The sequence below is a fragment of the Gouania willdenowi genome, chromosome 13 (assembly GCF_900634775.1).
Source record: "Gouania willdenowi chromosome 13, fGouWil2.1, whole genome shotgun sequence".
Classification (NCBI taxonomy): Eukaryota; Metazoa; Chordata; class Actinopteri; order Blenniiformes; family Gobiesocidae; genus Gouania; species Gouania willdenowi.
Window position 1 is genome coordinate 11,929,245 of NC_041056.1, and position 24,320 is coordinate 11,953,564.

General features: G+C 36.6%; 2 protein-coding genes across 6 annotated transcripts in view; one reads left to right on the forward strand and one right to left on the reverse strand.

Moving 5' to 3' along the window:
• Positions 1-4,339, reverse strand: part of tsr1 (TSR1 ribosome maturation factor) — an 18,290-nt gene extending 13,951 nt beyond the window's left edge. Inside the window, exons 1-2 of one of the 3 annotated variants that reach the window (XM_028465574.1) lie at positions 4,294-4,339; positions 1,477-1,677 (exon numbers count right to left, since the gene is read on the reverse strand). In XM_028465574.1, coding sequence (XP_028321375.1) covers positions 1,477-1,618 — 142 coding nt within the window. In that variant the 5' untranslated portion in view covers positions 1,619-1,677; positions 4,294-4,339. The other 2 variants (XM_028465572.1, XM_028465573.1) reach the window with 2 other exon arrangements.
• Positions 3,729-23,807, forward strand: taok1a (TAO kinase 1a). Of its 3 annotated transcripts, none has more exons than XM_028465568.1 (20): positions 3,729-3,865; positions 10,608-10,856; positions 12,481-12,552; positions 12,641-12,742; positions 12,823-12,868; positions 12,948-13,044; positions 13,161-13,274; positions 14,178-14,269; positions 14,449-14,542; positions 14,629-14,710; positions 14,804-14,971; positions 15,085-15,288; positions 15,396-15,524; positions 16,336-16,572; positions 16,647-16,775; positions 16,873-17,076; positions 17,180-17,419; positions 17,853-18,074; positions 18,235-18,417; positions 20,398-23,807. In XM_028465568.1, the coding sequence occupies exons 2-20, from the start codon at positions 10,725-10,727 to the stop codon at positions 20,935-20,937; spliced, it is 3,087 nt and encodes a 1,028-aa protein (XP_028321369.1). In that variant the 5' UTR covers positions 3,729-3,865; positions 10,608-10,724; the 3' UTR covers positions 20,938-23,807. The 3 variants fall into 3 exon arrangements, with proteins under 3 accessions (XP_028321369.1, XP_028321372.1, XP_028321370.1); XM_028465571.1 differs by having other exon boundaries at positions 17,853-18,065; XM_028465569.1 differs by having other exon boundaries at positions 3,802-3,933.
• Positions 23,808-24,320: the final 513 nt, after the last annotated feature.

Below are 24,320 nucleotides of genomic sequence, written 5' to 3' on the forward strand. Positions count from 1 at the left end.
CAAGAGATTCAAAAATTCTGTATATGGAATTATGGATTACTGGTTAAATGTGGGATTAGCTAAATTAGCAAATATTTAGCAGCATCGTCTGATACAAAGTCAGAGTCTAATGGGATGAAAAAGGAAAGTATTGATAAAAACAGCACAGTGCAACTGAGAATAAACTATTGGTATGTCGGTACAGCTACGTACGGATAGCCACTCCGTTATTTTTTAGAAGTGTCACCTAGTACGTAATACGTATCTATATACCGGCAGTCTATTCGTACAAAAGATGACGTTGCCGGACCTTTTCTACATAAGCATAATGTGCCTGTGTTTTTTTTTCTCCATGTCAAGATGGCCGAGTGGTCTAAGGCGCCTGACTCAAGGAATCTTCCTTCCGCTGCCGTGATTTCGAATCCCACACTCGACATATATGTTTTTTTTTTTTCATTTTAACATATTTAACACGGCAAATTCCACCTTTAAATATACATCTATGAAAAAAAATTACATTTTAGGGCATTTCCGGGGTTACGGATAAAATAAAAGGGTTAGAAATATGAGCTAAAATAAAACTGACTGAACTTTAAGTCGCGTGGTGCACTTATCACGTGACCTAAACTGGCCAATGAGGGGCGCTGCCTACGGATAGACTGCAAGTCTATTTACATATATTACGTACTGATAGCCACTGCCTTGTTTTTTTCTTCTTCATTGGTTTATTTATTTGTACTTCCACAAACTGTGACCGATCTTGAAATGCACTGATGTGAATTGCAAAATCTTCAAAGGCCAAATCTGAGGGATTAAACTATTTATTTTGGTACTCCAAAGTCCAAACTATATATATATATATATATATATATATATATATATATATATATATATATATTTGGGATCATCAGAATTTTGACAAGTCAAGTCAATCACATTAGCTGTATTATCACAGCAACTCATTAGAAGAACGGCATTTGAAGCTCTTTTAAAATGTGTGTCAAGTATATTCAGTGGATTTGTTACTGCACACTGTTTTTGCTTTATGTTTGAAATGCACTGTACACAAATAAATTTGCTTTAGCCTGAATAGTCTGAAATCCAACCCCATCGCTTTGAATGTCAGTATTGTCAGAAATAATTGTCATCCTCTTCTTCTTTTTAGTATGGGGGCTTGGGTTCTTATCAGTGGTTCATGGCCTGATTTATATAGTGATTTCTTGACCGCTGTTAAGATATAAACACAAGTACCCCCTTGATTATATAAACTGTTCATCTATTAAAATAGCATCAACATTATGATTGCGAAGTATACACTGAAAGCACGACTTCAGCGTTAATCAAACTACAACCAAATTAGTCCGACATTCATCACAGCCTAAAAATAACACTATAACATCTTCAGCAATCACCAGACTCCACGTGCAGAGAACACAGCCGACTGCAAAAACGAATCATGGCGTTTAGCACAGCCTTTGACAGCTCGTAAAAACTCACCTTTATGTTCTCTTTCAATTTCACCTTTTGTTCGGTGCTTGCCATGTTTATGCTCTTTATTTTTCTGTTTGTAAATGCCAGATCTGTGGCCTTGTTGCTTCACCGTGTCCGAAGCCATTTTCACCATGTGCAGTAAAGTCATTTACTTCCGGACTCTGATGACGTCACGGGATGGGGCACGTCAAGTGTGGTGTTGTATTCCTTCAAAATAAAAGACACTATGTAATTGTGGAGTACAGTATTTTTGCAATACAAACGCCACAGGCAGTGAGTGTAATCTAATCACAACTCTTCATTAACTCAATATTCATATCATTGTGTACATATACAGTTGGTCTATGTTTTGTTTAAATTATTCAGGTTTAAAATCCTCATCATTTGCACTTAGTCTGCACTGTTGGAAAAATGTTTTGTTTATTGTTCTTTATATTCACCTCCTAGCTGTTTCTTGCCACCAAAAAAAGATGTAGCATCAAAAGTGACAGAAACAATAACAGCAGCAAAATGTCAGTAGATGTCAGCAGCCAGAAGAGGCGGTATGGACAGACAGAAGGAATGGTGAGCAGTAAGGGTGTAAGAAAAAAAAAAAAAGATGTGGCGATATATCGCATTATTTCACCGTGCGATTATTGCATCGATCAACAAAATGTCCAAGTCAATTTTTTAAATCATGTTTTTTTTTTAAAGAAACACATTTAATTGCGCTAACATGTGTCAGTTAACCACATCAGATATTGTGAAACTACCTCACTCCTCAAATTTTAGCTTAGAAGTTGATTGAACTTTATTTTCATAAAAATACTGGGCACGTTGATAGATGTCTGTGGTTACTTTTTTTTAAGAACTTACAGATTCAGAATCTGTTGTCGAAGCGAAAGTTAAACTTTTTTGAAAAATGTAATTTGACAGTTCCATAAAAATACCGCTTGTTTTTTATATTGGTTCTTGACTTACATTTAGTTACCATTTACTTTGTACTTGCATGTTAAAAAAATATATATATATATATATATAAAACCATTTTAATTTCATATAATTTTGTACTTGTAAAGGTAAAATGTGTAATTATTGATATTGCAAAAATTTTATACAAACAGAAAAAGCTTGAGGGGCATGTGTACATACATTTTTCTATTTGTAGACTACATGGCTAATGACATTATATATATTAACATCAAAATTGTAAATAACATAAATAGATACACTAGGGATGTCCCAATACAACTTTTTCACTTCTGATACAATACCGATATTGCAGCCTTGAGTATTGGCCAATATCGATATTGATCTGATACGATATCAGCACGAATCATGCTTTTTTGTGCAATGTTAGAAAAGGCTTGACCAAATGATGTTACTCAAACAGAGAACAATAGTCAACAATTCAAGTTCACTTCAGTTATTTTTTACTGTCAGTATGTGGTGGGAACAACTGAGGGCGGGGACAAAAACAACAAAAAACTTATGGGAGCGCTTATATCGGAGATTTTAAATGCAGGCCGATAAAAGCCGATATTCGTTTTCTGGCTGATATCGGACTTATATCCGATATCAATATCAGATCGGGACAACTCTTTTATATTTTTGAAATTTCCTTCCCTCTTTACATCTGAACAACTTTTGTATTTTTAAAGGCAGACCATTTCTATTTGTTTTATATACAGTATTTGTGCTGTGGAATACTGTACAAGATCATTTCAATTTTAATAATTTTGACTGCATGAAAAATAAGATAGTGTGTTCAATATATCCTGTTTTGTGAATTAACTGTGTTGCCCCTTTTTATTTTACATTTAGGATTTAGAATATGTTTAGATATCAGAATATATTGTATTTGACATGCAAATCGTGAATCGTATGGTGAGATTCATGGCAATGCACACCGCTAGTAAGCAGTAGTAGATGATGAACTACAGAAAGCTACAGCAGCAGCCAGAGCAGCAACAGCAGCAGCCAGAGCAGCAACAGCAGCAGCTGGGCGGAGCTCCGCAGCTGTATGCAGCGTGTCGCTGAGAGAGAGTCAATCAGCCACAATTAGCCTCAACTTAAGCTAAACTACTGCCGCACCCGTTTAACACAGGGCTAAACTCACTACGTCTGTAGCTACACCACTGACTCTGTCCGTATGTGTTTGTGGAAGTGTCTGAACTTCGCTCACGTGTATCCCAGGGTGTTTTTTTCACGAAGGGAGGCGGCGGTGCAGCGCTCGGCAGCCATCTTTGGACCTGCCTGGGAGTGGGATCTCTCTGACTGCTCTCGCACTCCGGATACTTTCAAGGGTGTGGATTTTCAATGTGTTGTTATTCACCAACGCGTCTGTTATAACCGCCTGACAGCGTTGAAGAGTTAAAGAGACTGGCCGCATCAAGCTGTCGCACCGGATATGAAAGTAAGAGTACGCCAGGATTCTCCCAAACTGTTGTGATTGTCACGGCGGACTCGGCCTGTCAGAGGAGGGTGAGTCCGAGCTAACAGGCTAATGCTAACTTAGCAAACATCACGGGGGTTAGCGCGTTGGTTAGCCAGTTTCCGGCAAATGCTACACACATAAGTGGTTTATTCCATAGTTTATTATGTGTGAATTGTTATTCGTTGTCATACATGTTTGAGTGGATTCCTACTATGAGAGGAAACTTGTTAAATGTGACTTACTTTAACATTACGTCGCTTAGCTGTCGGAAGCTCACGAGACCTCAACATTTTTGTGCGCACCCTTTAGAGTCAAGTCGAGTTTACATAATGCAGACTTTTTAGTTTTACACTGCATTGCAGTTAGGTTTTGAGTGTACTTTTTGTATTAATATCATCCTCTTATACCTGTCAAAGTAGTTGTTTAGTAAATGTACGCAGGAAATCAAAATTGACGTCACACAGGGCTATAGATCCGGTCCGTTAAAATACACTGTCGTGAAATTTTTCTCTAAGTGGACTTGATTAGGTTTAACAGTTGTAAATGTTAATATTTCAAAAGATTAAATTACAACCCACTTAATAAATATTAGCAGTAGATACTAATTCATACTAATAATTAAGTACTACTTCATCCCTCTCTCTTTCGGGCAGTGTATTTATCTGCAATATTTATGTTGATGCATATCATGTCATTAGCCATGTAGGCTACAAATAAAACAAAATAAGTAAATACTACCCGCAACAACAATACATTTGATTCATGCATTTTTAAAGTTTATGAAAAGAAAAAAATCCTTAAATTCTCGTTATTTAATTCATATTTTGATGTCTTATTAGTTGTTTTTCAGTATCAAAAAATGTCAGCTTATGTAGTTGTCCAATTACTGTTTGCTATTATATACAGGCAAAGGCAAATTAGTTTGTAGAGCACATTTTAAAGTGTTTAAAAATCAACAATAACATTAAACTGAGTTGGAAATCAACAATATATTTATACATATTTAAACATCTCTCAGTCATAAGCAGTAGGGAAAAGGAGAGATAATGGATTTGAAAATGTTCACATTGGATGTTGACTTCAGCTATAGTGACAAATACGCCACGTTAACACACTTAAGGCAGGCAGATACTGTGCTGTTTTTTCAATTGTACTCAGCTCCAGCTCAAACTGTGCGACTCAATTATAGAGTCTGAATGTGCGCAGCTCACGATTTATGTTCTCACACTGTGCGGATCAACACTCTGACATGATCTGACTGCTCACACTGTGCGTGTACATCTTTATGCGACACGTCGAAGTCTTGTTTCTGGAAATGCAACGTACAAATTAGAAGAAGAACCACTCTAAAGCGTTGTCATTAAAACAGAAGAAGAAGAACCTGGAAGTGGATAGACGCTCACAAATCTCAAATAGCTTTAAAAAAGAAAAGGCGGCATGACGATGAACCAAGAACTGACTGGACAGACGTGGGCAGTCAATTGTACTTCGGTCCATGGCACTGCTTCAGCAGTGCGATACTCTCACGAGGAGCGACCATACGATTGGGAGCTGGTCGTGATGTATTAATCGCTTCTCGTGACCTCATGTATAATACACAATGCACAACACAAGATTTAGCCGCGACTCGGCCCGATCCCAAAAATAGACGCACGAGTCAAAATGGACTAAAAATCACACATAGTATGCTTGCTTTTACAGGGTTAGTGTTAGGAAGTGGAGCTAGTCTACATTGATGTGGTTCAATATCTGGTAAGTGGTCATTCAGCATACCAGTTAGTCATCCTTCTTAGAACTGTGTCATGACACTGGTATGTGGCCCATTATTTTGTATATTGTGGCAACGTGCTATAGTGGGTTCATTCAAGTTGTCCATTCTTATACATAACAATAACTATCACTACAACTACCAGTGCGTTTGTTCAAGAATTATTGATAGCTGCTATATTTATTTTAGAATATTTGAGTTTGTCTGCCACTCATTTTAGTGAAATAATTGAAATATCCAATTTTATAGTGATTCTGCTTTGTTACTCAGTAACAAAGCAGAATCCCAGTCCAGTCAGATCTTTGCTTGTAAGGCTCATTTAGTTTCCCTATCACCTGATTCATCATTTATAAGTTGTATCTTTTAGCTAAGCCCTCTTAGTCCACTCTCTTATAGAAATAAATAGCATGTTATAATGTGATTTTGAACAGATCCAAAGGTAGAATTTAATTCATTTATTTTGACTGTATTGGACCTCCATTAAAGATTGTCTTTTTTAGTGTTACGATTTATTTTGAGTCACTTCTGTTTGGGTTTGTATGATCAAAACCAAATAAGTGTGAGTATCTACGGTCAGGGCAGACATTTACAAACCCTACAGACCCCCCCCCCCCCCCCCCCCATCATTCTTCTTATGATGTTTTTATCCAGTGCAAATTTGAACTAATAGTTTTTATTAGGTCAGCGTTTTTCTCATCTTAAAAAAATGTTTTGCTTCAGTCTTAATTTGGTCTTTAGAATTATTTTAAGTGTTAGTACAATTCCAGTAATTTTACTTGCAAAAAGTTTTCATTTGCTTAGTCAGTGAAAGGTGTAGTTGACTAGAAAGGCTTTTATTTACATTTATTAAGCAGTATTATCCTCCTATCACCATGGGGCATCCACAAAGGCCTATGTCGAACACAACCCCCACAGAGATTACATCTGATTAGCTCATTTAAGACCATGTCTCACAGTTCCTTCCTTTCACACTAACCTCAGAATTTGCCACTGATTTGATTGAATTAATTCTGATTGGATTTAGTCTCTAAGAGCATCTCTGTTTTTATTCACCTTTGAAAATGTTAAATCAATTATACTTTGTGTTGTTGTTTAAAAACTTTTATGTAAATAATTAAGCAAGTTGGAGCTTCTGAAACCCTGAGATTTTTTTTGAGTTATGTGGTTAAATAAAAAGATATAGCAAATTTATTTGTGTTTTTTCACGTCGGCATAGGAACGACATTTTTACACATCTTTGTTTTGCTATGAAAGCCATTATTTTTAATCAATTTGGGCATGTTTTGCCTAACTGATTTCCAAGAAAGTGATTTCATCTAAAGTGTCCTAAATTGGTTTTTTTTCACAGTCATAAATTGTAGCACATGTAGGAAGACATGCTGGTGCTCCAGTGTCAAAGAAGACAAATAGATGTCAGTTAAATTGCTCACCAGGGCCCAGTCCTGCCTACCTATAGCTGTGTGAGCAGGAAATGCTCAGAAATGCTGCGCCGTGAGTGCATACATTGGGAATTCTAGCCCTCCAGCTTTTGTTGTCCTGTCCTGCTGCATTCTTCTGTATCTGTGTGTGCTTGCTTGTCAGAACACAAGCGTGTTTTGTAAAGGTATCACTATCTCTCTTTTTTTTTTTTAGTTCATATGTCTGCAGTTGAAAGCACCATCTTGAGACTGACAATAAAGCTCATTTATGAGCAACACTCTTGTGGAGAACAATAGTGATTAAGAGGCACAGTCGCAGTTGGTAACAAGGTTTTATTTCAGGACTGTTGCTTTATCTGTTCAGAAGAGAGTTTTTCATTGTTGTGAGATAACAAAAGGTATCTGCTTGAACCAGGGGCTGTTTCACCCTAACAATGAAAAAAGTAATCTGACTCATGACAGCTTTAGATTTCATTGCAATTGATCATGTAAGCTGCATGGATATGTTGGGCTTTGACTTTTCAGTTTCAAAATTTCCCCAATTTTGTTTCCAGGTGTTCCCATTTGGGCGTTATGGCCACTTCAATTTATACTTCTCCGTTTCATTTCCGTTCTGTCATCTTTCCCATTTTAGATGTCTTTACTGGCTATAAACTTCCCGAAATTGTACTAAACATGCTAATTAGAGTTAATTTAGTCATTGATTGTAAAATGAACAACATTTATCTATTTTCAGACCCGCTTTGTCCAATTTCAGTGTCGTGGGGAATTAATAACATAAGTTATTAACTTAATAACATAAGTTATTAACTTAATAACATAAGTTATTAACTTAACATTTCATATGCTTCAAAGAATTTACAAAACTGAAAATCGTGAAATCACGCAGTTACATTGCAAGATCTTAAAATGTCCGTTAGCCACACTGCTACACAGTCAGTCAGCCTTTGAACAGGAAAAAAAAAACTCATAGAAATGCCTGATATGGTCCTGAAACATTGTATTTGTGAAAACATTTAATTATCACCAACTAGCAAATCACTCTTTTGTGTTGCACAAAATTTTGCTCAGATATGTGATTAGAGTTTAAAGGCAGGTCAACAGGTCACATGACCACAGGTTCAGCTCATACACCATCAGCCCGAACCTGTCTTTGTACCTGAGCCTTTTTCAGATTTGAATGCAGTCAATCAACATATTAAAAACACACTTTAAAAAGGCTCTTCATTAATTTGCAGTCACATGTTATCGTAATCATAAGTCTCACTCTAACGTGTGGAGTGAGATTTTGAACGGGATTATTAGCAGAATTGGACACTGTTTTTCTCACTTTCTGGAAATTTAGTCATCTGTTTTCAGTGAAAAATAGTGTGTAAATGCCTGATATTGTCTTGAAACATGCATGTGAGTCATTTCCATGTCACGTTGGGGCCAAATTTTAAATGGAAAGATGAAGAAGAAGAAAAAAATGAGTCGGATTGCTTTTTTCGTGTCAGATTGATTTTTCCATTTCAGAACATGGATTCAGTGTTTTTTTTTTCATCCATTTTCAACGATCGCTTAAAATTGGAGTTCCTAGCTATCAGAGGTGTGTATTGCCTGGCATCTGGCGATACGATTCGTATCCCGATACATAGGTCACAATACGATATATCCCGATGTTAAGGTATAAGTATAAGGCAATTATTGTAATTTTTATATATATATATATATATATATATATTTTTTATTTTTTTTTTAATATATATGACTTAAGAAACAACTAATCTGTAAATGTGTACACCTTCATGAGAACAGTATGTTTGAAATATATTTTATTGACATATTTTACACATAACATTGGCTTTAACATGCCATGTGCCAACTACTTAAAATAAAAAAATAACAATCTGCCTGTGGCTTTTAAGCCAACTTTGACTTTAGTGCAACATGACTTGAACTTAACTGAGGTATATGCCTAGAACAACAAATAAATGCAGAAGGTTAGTACTTTATTTTTAGACTTTTTTGAAAAAACACAAGCTGGGCAACATGCCCAGGCAAAAAAATAAATAAATAAATTTAAAAAAAAAAAAATATATATAAAATATATATATATATATATATATATATATATATATATATATATATATATATATATATATATATATATATATATATATAATTTTTTTTAAATAAATAAAAAAAAAAACAATATGGACGCATTTTGAATCGATCTGAGAATCGTGTGACGTAATATCGCGATATATTGCAGAATCGATTTTTTTTCAACACCCCTACTAGCTATGCTAAAGTTCTCCAAATAGTCTGCAGTTTTATTTGTATCCTTAACGTATACACAAAGCAATCATTATTATTATTATTTTTTTTTTTTTTAGCACTTTGTCACTTTATGTTGTTCATTTTAAAATGCGTTTGAATTGACACACCATCACCAACCCTAAGGTTGATGTTTTAATTCCTAGATTTGGTCCTAATTGTTTTTTTTTTTTTTATGGGCACATCTTTATTTAATACTTCACATGCCATTTCTATTCTTTTTTTTTTTTTTACGGCAAAGAAATATTAAGTGCTATGTTTTTCTGAAACTGTCTTTAAGTTACTATTAAATACTGACGTAAAGACATTGTCGCTTATTGACTGGTCATAGAAAATGTATGTGAGCCATTTGAAAAGCAAAGTCAGCTGCTATTGTTGAAAGGCTAACTGTGACAGCAGCTGTTATTTTGTTCATCTAGTAAGCAAGAAATGGTCGAGGGAAAAACATGATGTTTGGTCAAGAAAGTGTATGTTTTCCTCTCCTTGTTGCTGATGATGATTGATGTGTTTGGAAAACGATGTCATGAGGGTTGTATTATGCATCACTAACTCCAACTCCAAATCTATATTTAAATATGATGGTCAGACTACTATTGTTATCAAAGGCAAGTAGAGTGGCGTGAGTGGCATGTCGTTGAAATTAGCCTTAACCCGCTCCAATATTTATTGTAATCTTGCCAAGACAAACCTTTTATTCTCTTGTAAGAAATTAGAATACATGTAAAGTATTTGGTGTGTTTGAAGACGTGTTTACTGAGACGCTACTGGTTGAACTCGTAGCCCCATCACAGGAATGCTTTGTTTCAGCTCATGCAGCTCCTTGTTTCCTCGAAGGCTTTGTTTGAGCCGGAGCTTGTCAGCTGTCAGATGCCGTCTCCTTGTCCTGCTCACATCTGTCTACATACCAGTCACTAAAGGTGTGAAAGAAAAGGTGCTCAGGACACAAACCACTGATTTCATCACTGCAATTGCTGTTTCTATGGAAACGGTGGACTTTATCTCGCCTTCCTCAGGGTTTTCAGCCGGCTTTGTTTGGTGTTTCGCTCAAGTAGGCACAGTTTAGTTTATGCTTATGCACCACTGGTAAAATATTTTACTGTAACGTGGGAAGAATCTTGGAAGAATCATCCACTGTGAGACCATGAATGTTTTTGCTACAACTTGTTTGCTCACCTATTTTCTAAACATTTGTTTTTTGTTCTGTTTTTATTTTTAGCTCCAAAAACATATGAAACCACTGTCCTGCAGATGAGCCGCCGGTGGGGGCTTTTGCTTGGCTGTCGCAGACCCAGATAGTTACTGGCAGCAGCGACTTTGCCCCCTACTCCCCATTATGCCCAGTAACAATCGGGCAGGGAGCCTGAAGGACCCCGATGTTGCTGAGCTCTTCTTCAAGGAGGACCCAGAGAAGCTCTACACAGACCTACGTGAGATTGGACATGGCAGCTTTGGCGCTGTTTATTTTGTGAGTATTTTGTTAACAGACCTTTGTTCTTAGAGCGGAACTCTTTCCTCAGCCTTCTTTCTTATAAAGTGACGTTTTGTTTTGTGCAGTGGAAATTAAGGCAAGGCAAGCCAATAGCCCTTTCTCTTACTTATTTTAAAAGGGTTTTAATAAAGAACACATACAGTGTTTAAGTTGTTAATGTAAATACATTTACCACAAATGGAAAGTGTGCGTTGAATAGCACATTTAGAGTCCAATTCTCCCAATACCCTTTCAGGGTTTCTGCATCACTTTGCAGTTTTTTGTTTCATCTTTTCCCTTTCTGACCATTTTACTGCTTATTAAACTCCCTGAAATTGTACCAAACTTAATAGGGTTAATGGAGTCAACTACTGTTATTAATTTTTACTTTTATATGCTTTATTAGGCGACATGCAGAAACAGGAAGATTGCGCAAGATTACATCGCATTTGCTACACTTTCGAGTCTGGACCTTCAGGCACCCGTTTATAGAGTCCAAAATATTATTTGTAAAATCTTTAATTACCACCAACTTGGCAAATCACCCTCACGTATTTCACGAAATCCCTTGCAGCCAAGTGATTTGTCACAGATGATGAGAGCAGCCTTTCCTCTTAGCAAACACCGTTGCCATTCAACATGTGACAACATATGAGCTATGTCTATACTTCAACTCAGTGTCCGCTGACTTTCTGTTTAATGTTAAGCTCATAAGTCGTGTTTGTAGACAAAAGGTTAAACTTAAGCTTTAACACCAGATTTAAGAGGCAGAGTTTTGCATTTGCACAGTGATGCAATAGATTGGCTTGCTCAGGGGTTTACAAAAGCTATTAATGATTAATGACAAATAAAATCATGATAACAATATTCATCTCCAGTATAATATAGTTTAATATGATTATTGAAATGGTTTTGTTTATTTATTATTTCCATAATGTTACTTATGTTATATATATTATTTAAGGTAATATTTTATTCAATTTGGCCCTGAAAATAAAAGGGTGTTGTATTTTGACACAGTGTATGCATTTTAATTTTTTTTTAAAGTACCGGTTTAAGCACCGGTATTGGATAAAACCCAACCGATACCCAATCCTACATGTCACCAGGTCAAATGATCACCAACTTAGCTAGTACACTATTTACTAAACCTGCCTCTTCAGATTTGAATGCTGTCATAATCATCTGAAACGCTTGTTTATAACAACAAAATTAAAAACACTCTTCAGATAAAGCTTTAAATTCATTTTCATTGACAGAATAACATGATTATCAGTTTGAGGCCATTCTGTGTCATGTTGGGCTTGATTTTAAATAAAGAGGGAGAAAGTGGTAAAAGAAAAATGGGTCAGATTGCTTTTCCATTTCAAAATGTAAATTCAGATTTTTTTTTTTTTTTGTCCAATTTCGGCGACCACAGAAAATTGCAGGCCCTCCATGTTGATTGTCAGCTCTTACACACAACCATCAGATGATACTGATAAAAATGTATTTTTGTTACGTTGCATTTTGGTATCAAAGTGATTGCTGTTGACTACTTAGCAATAGAAGTAAATACTAGTAAATGTGGTTTATAATTATGAAGTGATAATAGTTGCTAATATGTAACCTTCTGATTCAGGCACAAGATGTGCGGACAAATGAGGTGGTGGCCATCAAGAAGATGTCGTATAGTGGGAAGCAGTCCAGTGAGGTATGGGTAATTGTTTAGAAAGAAAGAAATAATTGTTGTTGTGCACTTGTTGTTAAAAGGTGTCTTTTTTTTCCTTCTTTTTTTTCAGAAATGGCATGACATCATAAAAGAGGTGAAATTTCTGCGTAGAATACAACATCCGAACAGCATAGAATACAAAGGATGTTACCTCAGAGAGCACACGGCCTGGGTGAGTTATCTGGTTGTCAGTGACGGGCTTTTCCTGTGTCCAGATAACAGAGCAACAGTTCACTCTTTTGTTCTTTGCAGTTGGTCATGGAGTATTGTTTAGGCTCGGCTTCGGATTTATTAGAAGGTGAGTTAACACAAAAGAACATAGCTGGAAAATTGTTGTTTTTTCCATTCTTACATCACTGGTGACGCGTTCTTTCTAGTTCACAAGAAACCTCTCCAAGAAGTTGAAATAGCTGCAATTACTCACGGTGCTCTTCAAGGCTTGGCTTATCTGCACTCCCACAACATGATTCACCGGTGAGAATTTCAAGTGTCTTGTAGCGTGTTGCGCACCATGTTCAGCCCTTTAGGCACTTATTCCTCTGTTTGAAGCTTTAATCATCTTTTTTTTTTTTTTTTTACATGTTTTTCAGAGATATCAAAGCAGGAAATGTCTTGCTTACTGAGCCAGGGCAAGTAAAACTAGCAGATTTTGGCTCTGCCTCCATTGCTTGTCCTGCAAACTCCTTTGTTGGGACTCCTTATTGGTACGTTCTAACAAAGTTCTACTACAGACTAGGCCTGGGCAATATATCAAGATCCAAGATACATAAAGTTTTCTATTTTGGCAACATATAAAATTACAGTATTGCATATATATATATTATTTTGGATTAAAATACTAGTTTTAGGAGTCGTTTCTTTCTCTACTTTTTAGAACATGTAAAGCTCAGTTAAAATGATTACTAAGTGCATCCTAACCAAGACCCTCCCATAAAAAAGCCACACTACAGAACTCACTCACACATACTGTCTCTTGTAGGTGAAAAAGCCAAAAGTGGCATATATTGTGCAGCTGTTTGTTAATAAATGTGCCGGTCCTTTTTTATTCCTTTTGTTTATTTTGTTGTCCTATGTATTTTTGTTCTTCTTTTGTGTAATTTTTGGTCATTTTGGATGTCTTTCCGAGTATTTTTTGCTATGTATGTTCTTTGATTTTTGTTGTCCCATTGTGTATTTTTCCTCCTTTTGTGTCTTTTGTTGTCCTTTTGTTAATTTTTGTTCCTTTATGTATTTTTGTTCCTTTATGTATTTTTGTTCTCCCATTGTTAATTTTTTCTCTTTTTGTGTCCTTTAGTGTATTTTTTCTAATAATTTTGTGCATTTACTTTAGGAGCCGCTAGTTGTCTTTGTTTGTGATATACGCTCAAGTTAATTTTTTTTGCCATTTTTAAAACACTGTATTGTTATTTTAGCCTGCAGGGCATTTTTCATCAGCAAATTTAACCCAGAATTGTCTCTCTAGAAAGAAGTTATTTGAATTTTAATTATTGAGATTAAAATTTTGAGAAAAAATATTGAGATTTGAATTTTGGTCCACATCGCCCAGCCCTACTACAGACTTATTTATTTTTTATGAGTGAAATAACTGGTTTGTGCTTTTTTTTTAGGATGGCACCAGAAGTCATTTTAGCCATGGATGAAGGCCAGTATGATGGAAAGGTGGACATTTGGTCTTTAGGAATCACATGCGTTGAGTTAGGTGAGTCTTTTATTTATCCTGGATATAAATCACACTTTTATTATTATATTATACATTGAATCTAATATTTTAATAACTATGGTATTTAGATTTTTCTTTTTTTTTTTTTTTTTAAAGATGTTTTTTTTTTCCTTCTGTGATGCTTTATTTACCATTTTCAAAATCTGCTTTGTTTTTAGCTGAAAGGAAGCCTCCTCTCTTCAATATGAATGCAATGAGTGCCTTATATCACATAGCACAGAATGAGAGCCCCACGCTGCAGTCCAGTGAATGGTTAGTTAAAAGTCAATGTAGTATCAATTTGTTTATTGTTTATTAAAAAATAAAATTAAAAACTTTTTTCCTTTTCACCAATTTAGGTCAGATTACTTCAGAAACTTTGTAGATTCTTGCCTTCAGAAATTTCCTCAGGATAGGCCAAACTCTGAGGAGCTCTTAAAGGTAATATTAATGATTACATCCTAAAAGCTTCCTTCGATTTCTGAATTTCAGGGCTATTTTGATGCTGAATGACTTGTCCTCTACCATTTCCAGCATGCGTTTGTGCAGCGTGAGCGACCAGAATCAGTCCTTATTGACCTGATAAATCGGACTAAAGATGCAGTGCGGGAGTTAGACAATCTGCAATATCGTAAAATGAAGAAGATATTATTCCAGGAAGCTCACAATGGCCCAACAAATGAGGCACAAGATGATGATGAGGTTTGTCAAGGCTGTTGTCTTTTAGATTCTCATATTATTTAATGTAATGTAAAGCCATAGCATAAGTGTAAATTTGTACTTTATTGTCTCCTGTGTTTTCTAAAAATGTTTAGGAGCAAGAGCACAGTGTGAGCAGCAGAACCGGTACAGTAAACAGCGTGGGCAGCAGCCAATCCATTCCCAGCATGTCAATTAGTGCCAGTTCCCAGAGCAGCTCTGTCAATAGTCTAACGGATGCAGGCGATGATAAGAGTGAAGTGGACATAGAGGGAGACCACACAGTGATGTCCAACAGCTCTGTCATTCATCTCAAACCTGTAAGATCTCACAGCCTCAGCTGTTTGTTTACACAAAAACTATCATAAATTCTAGTTTCTGTTTCACGCTTACATTATTTCATTTCATTTATTTTTTAACTATTTAGGAGGAAGAGAAAGGCAGTGAAGCATCAGAGCCTCAAAACAGACCTAGTGAGCCACAGTCTGCTGCTACACAAGCACCACGGCCAAAACGGAACCGGGAACACTTTGCAACCATTCGCACAGCTTCAGTGGTAAGAGGGCCGCTACGAAAATTGTTCATGAAATTGCCCATTGAAAACAAAATGGGAATTTAATTTATTTGCAAACCAGATGATGATGTTGACAACTGCTGCCCAAAGAAATCCATGTAATATTGAAAAATGTCAGCAACGCACTTTTGAACCTTCTCGCTGAAAAAAACAACAAGCAGTCATTATGATCAGTATTCACCCCGAGATTTATATCAAAAGTAAAACAACTTATTCTGTTTTAGCAATAATCTGCCCTCTGTTTTTCTTCTTGCTTGTTCTGCTTTTGTCTCTGCTTCTTCCCAAATTAGCTTTTTTTTTTTTTTTTAAAGTTATAGACCGTTTTATTCACCATTTAGAGCTTTAAGCAGTGTTCTTCAACCTCGGGGTCGCCTGAAATGTGTAGTAATTGATGAAAAATATACTGATTAAATTATATATTTATATAATTTATTATTGATATTGAAATATTATTCTTTACCACACACAATCTCAAACAAAAGTATTCTATATTTTCACTTTCTCAAATACAATTCTACTTCAAATAAAATGCAGTAAAAAAAATATCTGAGCCATTGCATCTTGTCACTTTGTGCACTAATCCTGTATAAAAACATGATCAAAAACAAATTCTAAAGAAAAAATGTCTCTGGGGTTGGCAGAAATTTCTAATATAAAAATGGGGCCATGACCATAAAAAGGTTGGGAACCACTTAAAATATTTGTATATTTGTATAACAATGTATCCTTCACTAGTGTGTTTTGTATTGGAACACAATGTATTCTGTCTCATTGTGAATTGTCTGTTTTCCAGCTCACTCGCCAGATTAAGGAGCATGAGCAGGATTCCGAGTTAAGGGAGCAAATTTTGGGCTACAAGCGAATGAGGCGGCAGCATCAGAAGCAGCTGATGGCCCTGGAGAATAAGCTGAAGGCTGAAATGGACGAGCACAGACTTCGACTGGACAAGGAGTTGGAGAACCAAAGGAATAACTTTGCCCAGGAAATCGAGAAATTGATCAAGAAACACCAAGTATCCATGGAGAAAGATGTAGGATAAGCCAATGTTACATTTACCTTTGCTCTTCCTTTCATATTTATACTGACTGTGATTGTTCTCATCAGGCAAAAACCTTTAGCAATGATGAGAAGAAATTCCAGCAGCATATCCAAAGTCAGCAGAAAAAAGAACTCAACAGCTTCCTTGAATCACAGAGACGGGAATACAAACTTCGCAAAGAGCAACTGAAAGAGGCATGTGTCTAGTTTCTGTTGTTTTTTCATCACCTTAGACATACACCTATTGATTTATTTCCTAAGCTGACTAGCAATGCCCTAAATGTGTCCATAGGAGTTAAATGAAAACCAGTCGACGCCTAAAAAAGAAAAACAAGAGTGGTTGTCGAAGCAGAAGGAGAACATCCAGCACTTCCAAGCAGAAGAGGAGGCCAACCTACAGCGCAGGCAGAGGCAGTACCTGGAGCTAGAGTGCCGCAGGTTTAAACGGAGGATCTTGATTGCCCGCCACAATATTGAGCAGGACCTTGTTAGAGAGGTTTGTTCTCTTTAGGACTGTTTTAGTATCTGTCATTCTTCACTGTAATTATTTCTTTTATATATCAATGTCTTAAAACTGATTTAAATTTGTTGTCACGCAGGAGCTAAACAAACGTCAGACTCAGAAGGACTTGGAGCACGCCATGCTCCTTCGGCATCACGAGTCCATGCAGGAGCTGGAGTTCCGTCAGGTTAACACCATCCAGAAGACGAGGGCTGAGCTGATCCGCTTGCAGCACCAGACGGAGCTCACCAATCAGCAGGAGTATAACAAGAGGAGAGAGCGAGAGCTCCGACGCAAACACGTGATGGAAGTCCGCCAGCAACCCAAGAGCCTTAAGGTTCCACACATTGATCTCAAATTTTCATTGTGTGGCTAGTTGCAGTGTTTTTCAACCATTTTTACGAAATTTGATTTGCGCAAAAAAAGTTTTGTTTCACTCGTGTTTAAAATAAACCAAAAAAAAATCCCCACATTTTTGTACATTTTAAAAATCATCAGAGATGCAAAACATTCAAATCATTTGCTATCTAAATCATTTTTGATTAATTTGATTTAAAAAGTTCTATTGGCACACCTGACCACACCTCTCACAGCACAGTGGTGTGCCATGGAGCAGTGGTTGAAAAAGAACTGATCTAGTGAATATAATCCTCTTAAATCAAGACGGACATAAGTAGACTTGTATTCTTTAGTTTATTTTTCCCTTCACACAAATGGTAATGTGTTTCTTTCTTTCTTTCCATTTATTTATTTATAAAATCATATTTTAGTCCAAAGAGTTACAGATCAAGAAGCAGTTCCAGGACACATGCAAGATCCAGACGAGACAGTACAAAGCACTGAGGAACCATCTGCTGGAGACCACACCAAAGGCAGAGCACAAGGCCGTCCTGAAGCGATTGAAGCAGGAGCAACATCGCAAACTTGCTATTTTGGCAGAGCAGTATGACCACTCCATCAATGAGATGCTTTCCACCCAGGCGGTGAGTATGGTAATGCCAAATGTTTCTAATCTAATCGTTCTGAGAGGCAAACTCTTACCTTGATACCAGCTTCATATTTACCACCTCTGAAGGATTTGTCCAACCCAGTATTAGCTCTGTTTGAATGTCACTCCACGAATCCTGATATTTACCGTCTTTCCACCTTTAGCTTCGTCTGGATGAGACTCAGGAGACTCAGTGCCAAGCTTTACGCATGCAGCTGCAACAGGAGTTGGAGCTTCTCAACGCCTACCAGAGCAAGATCAAGATGCAGACGGACTCCCAACACGAACGGGAAAGAAAAGAGCTGGAACAAAGAGTGTCCCTCCGAAGGGCTCTACTTGAACAAAAGGTTTCTCTTCATTTATATCATCAGCAGAACATTTCTTGTGATGTACACAGCCATAATCTTGATACATTTAGTTGGTGTGTTTTGGAATAACCTTTGATTCAGATCAATGTATCCATTCTTGTTCATGTCCAATGCATGTGCATATTGGTATCAAGTCAGAAAAAGAAACAAACCTGTCATTTTTTTCCGAGGTAAAATTAGGTTTTGTTTTTTTTAAATTTTCCTAATGACAGTTAAGACAGCTCTGTTAAAGTTAGTTCTGAAATATAAGTCACTGTCTTCTGTGTCACAAACCCTCTAAACAGTATTTATGTAAGAACTTTGAGGGAGGCTAAAAACTACAAAACACTTTCTCAACTTCATAGGACAATTTATAAATATGCCATTTTTACCTGTTCCCACTGCAAACAAACAGAACATTTTCACAGTAAATGCTTCAAATCTAGAATGTTGTTTGTTCGGATCTTTGGTTTCAGCCCTCCAAAAAGGCTAGTCAGGCATCACACAGATTTCACAACTCGTGTTTGTCTTTGTTGGTTCTTACTTGAACTTTATTGACCACAGTTCACAGTAGCAGTAATCTAACTTTACTAACATTCTGGACCTGTTCATTTTGTTAAGTGACCTTGAGCCAAACATTGTTTCATGTCAACAAAAGGGAAATGTTCTATTTGTCGGCTCAAATACTAGAGCCGACGCCTGCTTTCTGGTTGAGGGTTTTAAAAATGTAGGTGTTGGGGCTGGGCGATGTATCGAGATTCAAGATTTATCGAGTTTTCTGTTTTGGCGATATAGAAAATTACAATATTGATATACTTTATATATTTTTTGAAGCTTATTCTTTCATTACGATGCTTGTTTTAGGAGTCACTGCTTTCACTACCTCTCCGAACCGCATGAAAATCACAGTAAGATGGATTTTTGAGTTTGTCCTAACCTGGATCCTCCACTAAACATCCACACTACAGAACTCACTCACACGTGCTGTCTCTTATAGTAGTCTGGTCTGTTTGGGGAAGAATTGTGCAATTATGTCTATAAGCATGAAATTTGTCATACTAGTTTATTTGTATAGCGCAATTTACAACAAAGTCATCTCAATGCGCTTATCAATATATAATAGTATAATATTAGTAAACCAAAACCCAGCACATTTCTAAGCTTCTATACCTCAGGAATTATAAATATGATTCCTATTTGACAGTAACCGTAACTGGCATTGACATATTGGAAAATCCAATATTGCCACTTGTGAATATTTAACATTGAACCTTTATGACACATGTCTAACTCAAGGCCCGAGGGCCAAATCCGGCCCTTCAGAGCATACAATTTGGCCCGCTGTAGAAAGTGAAAATAATAATTCTTCCTTTTTTGCCTCAAATGATTCCACAAAATCTCCCAAAATTAAATAAAAAATTGTCAAAGAAATAAATATATCAAAGGTATATAAATGATCTGTCACTTAATGCTTAGATATTGTTGATGCCTTCCATAATTTACGTGAAATTTATAAGTGCAAACTTGGGCACATCAATGTTGAATTTGTTTTCTCGATTAAGACCTGTGGCCCATTTGTGATCGAACTGGTCCCCATTTGGCCCTTGAACTAAAATGAGTTGACACTCCTGCTTTATGACCACAAATGTCTTTATTTTACAACATAGAAGCTTAACATCTGAGATCAAGGTGTTCCTAATTAATCAACCAAATCAACTGTTTGTTATTAAATGTGCCTGTGTGGCATTTTGCATCAGAAAATTTAACCCTGAATGGCCTTTCTGGTCAGACTTCATTTGAATTAAAATTCTCAAGATTTATATCGTATATTGCCATTTTGAGAAAAAGTAACGAAATATAGGATTTGGACCATATCGCCCAGCCCTAGTGGGTGAGAAGAGGAGGTTAAAAGGTGCAGTTTTTGGTTTATCAAAACAATCACATTTTTTCAATTATTTCTCTATTTTAACTTTCCTTTAGATCGAGGAGGAAATGGTGTCTCTGCAGAAGGAGCGTCTGGAGCGAATCCGCAGCCTGCTGGAACGCCAGGCCAGGGAAGTGGAGGCCTTTGACTCTGAGAGTATGCGGCTGGGCTTCAGCAACATGGTCCTATCTAACATCTCCCCAGAGGGCCTGAGCAACAGCTATCCAGGAGCCCCCGGTGGCTGGAATCACCATCTGCAACAGCACCCAACTGCCAGCTCTCAGGGGGGGATGCAGTGGGCCAGCTCTGCTTCTGGGTCAAGTCTCCAAAGCAGCCATCACCACTATCACTCCAGTCCTGGAGGGGCACCCATGCAGCAAGGCTGGGGGCAGGGAATGCAGGGAGGAGGGGGCCCACCACCGTGGAGTCACTCATCATCAGCTGTCCTGCTTTCTCGCAGCAGTGGTGGAGGTATACAGAACAGTCCTCAGGGCATGGGGAGGACTCCCTCAGGGGGCCGCAGTGAGCAGAGCATGAGCAGGAGCACCAGCGTGACCTCGCAGATATCCAACGGGTCACACCTCTCCTACACATAAAACCATGGAGGGGCCATTGAGCCAGAATACGAGCTTTTGGAGACAAAGAACCCATCTTACTATAGCAGGACAGAGAATCTGCACAGTGTCTTTGGCGCTACCTTTACGATTTATACCGTGTACAGATGTGGATGTGATGGAATAAATGTTGCTCAGGTCAAAGGGCTGGAAAAGGCTCAGCCCGTCATCACCACACTTTTTGGCACACACACAAACGCACGCTCTTTAGCCTTATATCACATTAGCACATTAGCAATTTCAGTGTCAACCCGTTGTTCCAACTTGACCACATTGATAGATTTTGATTCTACTAATAATTTGCGTTTAAACATCTGTTGATGCTAAACACGGCCTTTTCTTTCTTTTTGCACATAAAACACTGTTAAAAAGCCTTTGACAAATATTTACAATGTCGCAAGAAACAATCAGCTGTTTTTATTCCACATCGATCTCCTGTGATCCTGGTTACAATCTACATGCCTTACCCAAGATGCTTTGCTCCGTTCAAACCAGCCTGCTGTAATGGTCAATGTGATCAAATCAACGCCTCTTTTTTAAAATTGTCTGTCTTCTCATTTGCTTATCTAGTTATCACAAAGAATGAAACTTTAAAGAATTTGAACCAAATATATTATTACCAATGGATTCAGACATTTGCTACAACACTACTACAGTGCCTTTTTCAGTCACAGATGTTTACCGATAGTTTGAGTTAATTACTTTTTGTAACCAACAGGTGAATGTTTACTTCAGCTTGTTTTTCAGCAACATTTGGGTTGATTTAATCCTGATTCCTGTTGCAAAGTTGTTCTTTTTCTTCGTTTGGACATATTAATCCTTTTGCTTTTTATACTTCAAGGTGGTACGTGAGGGATTAACTTGAAAACCTTTATTTCAATGATTGTTATACAGAAGAGCGAGTTAGAAACAAAAAAAAAACTCATTTGGCCAAGACATTTCCTGTGAATGATCAGATGTTTTTTTTTTTTTTTGTTAGTGCCTTTTTAAAAAAAATGAATAAAAAATCAGCTGCCTTTTTAAAAGCACTTTATATGGCTAGATGCATTCAGGTTCTTTTTGCAAAGAACCTGCTGAGTAAATATTTCTCTACACGTTTGTTCCATGCTTCAATAATTTTCTCCCAGCCACATATACTGTACACACAGGAAATGAACAACCTATATGCACAGTATATGTTTGTTTTGGTAGGTTTTTTGTTTTTGATAAAGCATTCCCACTCCCTTCTGCAGCTTCTAATATATCTATTTGTTTTGGAACACAATATGTGAGGATGTTGTAGCAATTTGTACAACAACTGAAGCTTTTTTTTTTTTTTTTTTTTTTTTTAATGTGCAGGCAAACCTTGTAAGGTGATTGTCGTGACCATGACAGCAGGCTCGCCACTTAAAATAGTTAGTTTTAAAGGTGCATTTATCAAATGTTCCCCCATTCCAAACACATACTTGATGCAAAATACAGTGTAGGTTGCTTGGAAATGTCTGTACATCAAACCAACAAGTTGTCTTTTATTAAGTAGTTATTTAGTAAAAAAAAAAATCTACTTGTAGATTTTTCCTTTTTAACCCATTAACATGTTTGAATTGCCATTATTTTTTAGAAAGGACAAAACACATTTTCCGAAGATGAATCTTTGGATAACAATTTCTACAGTAATAACTATTTTGGATTCAGTGGTTAAAGAAAACTAACTAGACTTAAATAACCAACTTAAACTGTCAACATTGAAAGTCAAAGTTAAGATATATTAAGGGGATTGAATTGAAGAAGAAAAAAAAACTTTTAGCATTACTCTGCCTTTAATGCTGCAGCTGCAAAGTGTTTTCTCTGCTGTCCCACCCTGATTCAGAGCCATTTCGTTCTGTCAACAGCTCTTCTGGAATGTCTTGATGTACTTTTATCACATCCGAGGATATGAAATGCTGGGATTCCTTTTTGTCCTTAATGTTTAGATGAATATGCATTATAGTCGGTAACAAGGTTTGGTCCTAATTAGTTCCAACTTGGGTCACGCTACAGGTTACATGTATTTTCTGATGTCATGTCAAGTTAAAAAAAAAAAAAAAAGACTTATTAGGAACGTATTTATCGATATTTTTTTTATTTTATTTTTTATCTCCCATTAATTGTCAATAACACAGTTGGACGTAAGGGCCCAGCAGACCTGACATTCATGCCAACAGTTTTTTTTAATGGACATTTCGTTTACCTCAGTCGTTGAGAGAAAATCTGGCAATTGTTCCAAAAATCTCATCACTAAACCCTGGATTTTATTTTCTTTTATTAATATTTACTGGTTTTTGTCAGAAATTATTTCCTACCGACTGAAAACTTGGAATACTGAATGAGAACTACAATAGAAAATCAATGTCCTACGGTCAAACACTGTGCCATACCTAAGTTGCCATGTCTGGATACCACTGCGTTTGTTTCATTTCCATGGTTTCAACCAATCATTGGCCTGATGACGGGTGATTTGACATTATGACCGCTTCGTTCTTGTCTATTGGCCAATGAACCAAAGGTTTGACCAAGGCAATAGGGTGACAGGCAAATTAGGAAAAGATATTGCATTTCTTTGAAAATGTCAGTATTCTTTGGCACATCACCACTACAACTCATAACTTGTATTAAAGTGTATAAATGGTGGAAATTGCTATTGAATGTCACAGAGATTATGAAGATGCTACATAAGAGATGGTTAAGTAATAAAGTGGATTTAAATTGTGTAAAAAGATTGATAAAACAGAATAAGAATAGGATAAAGGTTGCTATATTGTGTTGTATGTACCATTGTGTTGGCAGAGGGATTTTGAACAGAAATCAGCTGTAATAAAGTAATTTTAGTATAATTTGTGTTGTGTATTTACTTGAATTGTAATTTCTGTGGTTGGTAAAAGTAGGTTTTCAGTGTGATTAGCAAGGCCCTGAAGATTTTCATCAAACGGCACCAAATCCTATTTAAAAGACTTGAAAAGGACAAGTTTAGTCCCCCGAGTGGGATATAAACGTAAACAAGCTCCTTCAATCTGTTGATATTTTCAACCTAACAGCATTTGTAGTTTCATTCCAGAGATCTTTAGTGTTTTAATAGTGTTTATATTATTATTACACATATTTCCAACCTAAATTAATTAAAAAATATTTTCATGTGTGTTTTTTTTGTATTTTCTTTATTATGTATTAGGGTTTTCATGGATTTCTATTTGAAAATGGTGAAATTAATCTCCCATGAGCTGTAGTCGATATTTGGTAAATGGTCAATGAACTTGATTTATATAGCGCTTTACAAGAAACAAGGTAGTCCCAAAGCGCTTCACAATATCAACTGATTCACCCAAACACACACCAATGGGACAGAGCAA